The following is a 4,852-nucleotide window of genomic DNA, read 5'->3' on the forward strand; positions in this document are numbered from 1 at the left end:
TAAAAGCTTTATTATTTATTTATTTATTTATTTATTTATTTATTTATTTTTGTCATTTGCTTTATTTCTCCCGGTTAACCAGAAGCCCAGGGACTTCACAGCATACCTAGAATCTACTTGATTAAATGCCCCTCTCAGCTGGCTGGATTGGTGTTGATGCACTTTTATTTTGTTTTGTTTTAATTTAGTTTAATTTAATGTAGATGAGGTCTCTTTATGTAACCCTGGCTGTCCTGAAATTTGCTGTTAGACTAGGCTGGCCTTGAACTTACAGATTTATATATACCTCTAGAGGCTTCCTGAGTTCTGGAACTGAAGGCCTGCGTACAGCTGAATTTTGTTTTGAGCAAAGGGAGCTGTTTTTTAAAAAGTGCCAAGTTTCAGCACAAAAGAGAGAGGAGAAAGCTCTTTGGGACCACCCAGCCAGGCTTGTCCACACAATCTCTTAGGGAAGCATGTCTCACGGCTTGTGTCTTGCAGGGTGACAAGGGGCCTCCAGGTAAAGTTGGTCCTCCGGTGAGTACTTTTTTTTTTCTTTGATCTTTGATGGTTCTGCTACTTTCTCTCCTCTGACTAACATCTGTTCTGCTTCTAATTTCAAGGGATCCAAAGGAGAGCCTGGCAAACCTGGTCCAGATGGTCCAGATGGGAAACCTGGCATTGATGTGAGTACCCCAGGCTGGGGAGAGTCTGATTCTGCCTTTGTTCACACATGTTCTGGTCAGAAGGGTAGCAAGATGTCGGCTCTATAGCCAGTCAGGCCTCTTCATTTGATACAACTGTGACCTCACTCTTGTCTCATATCTACCCTGTTGGAAGCCTTGGATATCCGGCAGCTAGGAGCCAGAGTGAGGCAGGTGTGGGTGGAGACTTAGACTCACATTTCTGGCCTCTAGGAATTATACTGCCTTTCTGTGGCCTGTCCACATCCCTCCCACCCCCCACCCCCAGCTGTCACCCCAAACCCATTGCTTTGCTTTTCCATCTGCAGCTCTGGCACAGCTGGGGGGGGGGTGCGCACCTTTACAGGGTTCCCGAGGACCTCGAAGCCACACATTCCTGAGGACAGTTTTAGGGAGGTGGGGCTGGTTAATTAATGGGAGTACTCCTCACCCACACCCCGCTGAGATTGTAAAGCTCACTGCCTCTTTCCTGAGAGGTGTGTGTTCATTCATTTGCAAATAAGAAAATGAAGGCTTTCTGGAGTTACGAAGAGCAGCCACCAGAGCACCTCACCAGTCCAGATTCTTGTCTTCAGTACCTAGACTCCAACTATGAGGAGTGAGGCTGAGCTCGCAGGTGTTTGAGTCTTCATTTCTAGTCTCTCAAAGGAGGGCAATTGCCTTGAGACCAGAGCTCTGTGGCAGCGGGACAGCATCACATTTGGGCACATCTGTAATTTCAGTACTCAGGGGGAGGGAAGGAGTCAGAAGTTCAAAGTCACCCTCGGGTACTCATTGAACTGGGAGCTACCACCTCAACAACACAACAAAAGGATAATTGCAAGGCATGGTGACACATGCCTTTAATCCCAGGATGGATCTCTTTGAGTTTGAGGCCAGCCTGGTCTATATAACAAGATCCAAGGCTAGCCTAGGCTGGACATAATGAGACTCGGTCTTAAAAAATAAATAAATAAAAAGAATAATTGTTTTGCCTGCCTCCCAAGATTCCTAAGTAAACCAGAGAAAGAGAACTAGGAAGGTATGGTCCCCAGGCCTTCATCCGGTGTGGAAGCCTAAGGACTCCCCTAGACTTGCCTTGCCCTGTGTGTTAAGGGCAGGCTGCACCTCAATGATCCTACCGTCTCTCTCTTCCCCAGGGTTTAATGGGAGCCAAGGGAGAGCCTGGTCCCATGGGGACCCCTGGAGTCAAGGTGCGTGCTCACTGAAGACACACTAAGGCCAGAGCTTGGAGGAGCTACAGTAGAGGGAAGTATGGATTCTAGAAGGCTCTAGCCTCTGACTTCTCTCTGTTACTCCTGCAGGGCCAGCCAGGGCTCCCAGGGCCCCCTGGCCTGCCGGTGAGTGCCATGCACAAGGGGGTGGAGAGGCCCTCTAGGGGTTGGGAGGACTTGCAGAGGGGAGCCATTAATCTGATTTCCTCTTTCTCCGTCACAGGGCCCTGGTTTTGCTGGACCTCCCGTAAGTTCTGAGGGCGCGGGGCAGGGTACTCAGAGACTGGGGAAAGAGGGCAGTCCTCATCATGAGAAATGACCAGCATGCTGTGTTGGTGTCAAGAGTGGGCCAGTATGAGTCTGGAATAGTCTGGTCCTTACAGCCTCATAAGCGCTGTCTGCTGGGAGTTGTTTAAGTAGTCACAGTGAAGAAGAGACTTTTGGTACCTGTCCCTACCTTCCCATCTAAGGTGGCTGACCTTGTGAGGCATCTGGGACAGCCATCTCTTTGCCTCACAGGGACCACCTGGACCTGTTGGCCTCCCTGGTGAGATTGGAACCCCAGGCCCCAAGGTGAGCCCCTGTCACCCTTTAACTCTGCCCCTTGCGGTGCACACCTAAGCTGGCAGTCTGGGTCAGGCTTTCTAGGAGTTTCCGGCCCACGAAGAACTCTTCCAGGCTTGGGGCAGAACCTCTCCTGCTGAACCCGGGATTGTGGCAAGTCTTCCTGGGAGGCTTAGGCTGGTGCTGCCTGCCAGTTTCCTGGATCTCCTTACGGTGGCAGCTTTCTGGGGGTGCCCTAAAGGGTGGTGTGGATGGGACAGTGCTAGGAAGTGGGGGGAAGAGAAAGGATAAACGAGGTCCCAGCAGGATGAAATTTGGGCTCTTCTTGCCTCCAGGGGGATCCAGGACCAGAGGGACCATCAGGGCCCCCAGGGCCCCCTGGGAAACCAGTAAGTGTCTTCACCTCTCTTGAATTGGCTATGTGTTCCTGAGGAAGTGGCTTGCTGTGGGGATGGATCAGGTCAGGTCTCATCCTTATCACATCTCCTCTCAGGGCCGACCAGGAACCATCCAGGGCTTGGAAGGGAGTGCGGATTTCTTGGTGAGAAATGGGGTCTGGAGAAATTGACAGGGGTTTTCCGTGAGAGATGGGGAAGTACTGCTCAGCTGGCCTTGACCAGCAAGAAACCTCAAGGCCTTATAGGATTTTCTTTCCAGTGTCCAACCAACTGTCCAGCTGGTGTGAAGGGTCCTCAGGGTTTGCAAGGAGTGAAGGTAAAAGGGTGGCTTTTCCCGGTGGGAGGGTAGAGCAGGCACTTGGAGGGAGCCTGGGGCTGATGAATCCACTCTTCCTTTTAGGGTCATCCAGGCAAACGGGGGATTCTGGGTGATCCTGGTCGCCAGGGGAAGCCAGTGAGTATGAGAACTAAGGGCCAGGGATGAGGATAAGGATTAAAGGGAGACAATCCTACAGAGATCTGCCTTCTTCTTCATCCCTTCCTCTGTCCTTATGGGTTCAAGGGGTCAGATCCCTGAGCTGAGGGGCAGGAGGCCACTGGGTCTCTTATTGAGTCCCTTTTTCATGTGCTGTGGGACTTTGTGGTTTCTAGTTGACCATTTTTGGTTGTCTGTGTTGGAAAGGTTGTTGATATCTGTTTGTCTTGTGTTCTCCTGTTAGTCTGACTGCTCTTCCTTGCTCTTAGGGTCCCAAGGGAGATGTGGGTGCCTCTGGAGAGCAAGGCATCCCTGGACCACCGGTAAGAAGCACCCCACTATCATGCCCCCTGTCATCTTGGGAGCCCTTTAATGCAACCATTCACCCGCTTTGGCCTCTAACTTCTAAAGATATCAGTGTCTGGCTGGGGTACTTGGATCGGTTGAAAGACAGGCTGGCTGTAGGAATAAAGAGGACAGGACCAAGGCTGCCCACCAGAAGGCCAGGTTAAGGTCCAGGCTTGCCACTGTTTCTTTAAATGCTCTCTTTCCTCTCTACATCTGAGCAGCTTTGTACTGTTCAGGAGATAGGGACACTGCCCATTTTAAAGGAGCATCGTGAGAGGGGTGGGATCAGAAAAGGCATAAGTGAGTTGGGCCTCGCAGCTGTCTCCACCACCATTTGTTTGTTTGTTTGTTTGTTTGTTTGTTTTTGATAGGGCCCCCAAGGCATCAGGGGCTACCCAGGCATGGCAGGACCCAAGGGAGAGATGGTGAGTCTGTGGGGGCTGTGAAGGAGTTGCTGTGGCTTCTGGGATCTGAAGTCCATATAGGACTGATCTGCAATCTTTTCCTCTTCCCCAGGGTCCTCGTGGCTATAAAGGCATGGTGGGCTCCATTGGGGCTGCAGGGCCACGGGTAAGCCTGCTTCTGTCTCTAGGCCCTACACTGGAGGTCTATGGCTTCAAACTGGGTGCTGGTCTTCATGGGCTCATGTGACTTGGGCTCTTGTCTTCATTCCAGGGTGAAGAAGGCCCAAGAGGGCCACCAGGCCGAACCGGTGAGAAGGGGGATGTGGTAAGTTCTCAGGCACCCCTTATCTGAACAGACCCCCTGAAGAGTACTGGAAAGGGATTGTCTCCATCCAAGGCTGGTGTGTGTGTGTGTGTGTGTGTGTGTGTGTGTGTGTGTACACTGGCATTTATATATGTGCTTGTCAGTCTGGATGGGGGTGACTTCTGGGTATGGGGGTGTTCTCATGGTCTGTGGTGAAAACCCAGTCATTTTGCTATGTTCAGACTTCACAAGAAGCCTTAGGATCCAATCTTGTAGCCACTGGGGTCAGAAAATGAAAGTCTAACAAATTAACTATGGAACTAATGGAATTTGGTCTGGATCCAAAGACATCTCTAAGAGTTGCTTAACTCTCTCTCTCCCTTCCTCCCCTTCTTCCTCCCTTTCTTTCTTTCTTTCTTTCTTTCTTTCTTTCTTTCTTTCTTTCTTTCTTTCTTTCTTTCT

The 4,852-nt window shown here is 50.6% G+C and overlaps 1 protein-coding gene across 2 annotated transcripts in view; it reads left to right on the forward strand.

Annotated features, from left to right (window-relative positions):
- Nucleotides 1-223: 223 nt before the first annotated feature.
- The window catches only part of Col9a2 (collagen type IX alpha 2 chain), a 13,590-nt gene continuing 8,961 nt past the window's right edge, over nt 224-4,852 (forward strand). For both annotated transcript variants that reach the window (XM_029476399.1, XM_029476400.1), the window contains exons 1-14: nt 224-516; nt 603-665; nt 1,823-1,876; nt 1,988-2,023; nt 2,121-2,144; nt 2,417-2,470; nt 2,797-2,850; nt 2,955-3,002; nt 3,119-3,175; nt 3,260-3,313; nt 3,604-3,657; nt 4,054-4,107; nt 4,199-4,252; nt 4,358-4,411. In XM_029476399.1, the coding sequence (XP_029332259.1) occupies nt 1,829-1,876; nt 1,988-2,023; nt 2,121-2,144; nt 2,417-2,470; nt 2,797-2,850; nt 2,955-3,002; nt 3,119-3,175; nt 3,260-3,313; nt 3,604-3,657; nt 4,054-4,107; nt 4,199-4,252; nt 4,358-4,411 (591 nt within the window). In that variant the 5' untranslated portion in view covers nt 224-516; nt 603-665; nt 1,823-1,828. The remainder of the gene's footprint in view (nt 517-602; nt 666-1,822; nt 1,877-1,987; nt 2,024-2,120; nt 2,145-2,416; nt 2,471-2,796; nt 2,851-2,954; nt 3,003-3,118; nt 3,176-3,259; nt 3,314-3,603; nt 3,658-4,053; nt 4,108-4,198; nt 4,253-4,357; nt 4,412-4,852) is intronic.

Source organism: Mus caroli, chromosome 4 (assembly GCF_900094665.2).
Source record: "Mus caroli chromosome 4, CAROLI_EIJ_v1.1, whole genome shotgun sequence".
Lineage (NCBI taxonomy): Eukaryota > Metazoa > Chordata > Mammalia > Rodentia > Muridae > Mus > Mus caroli.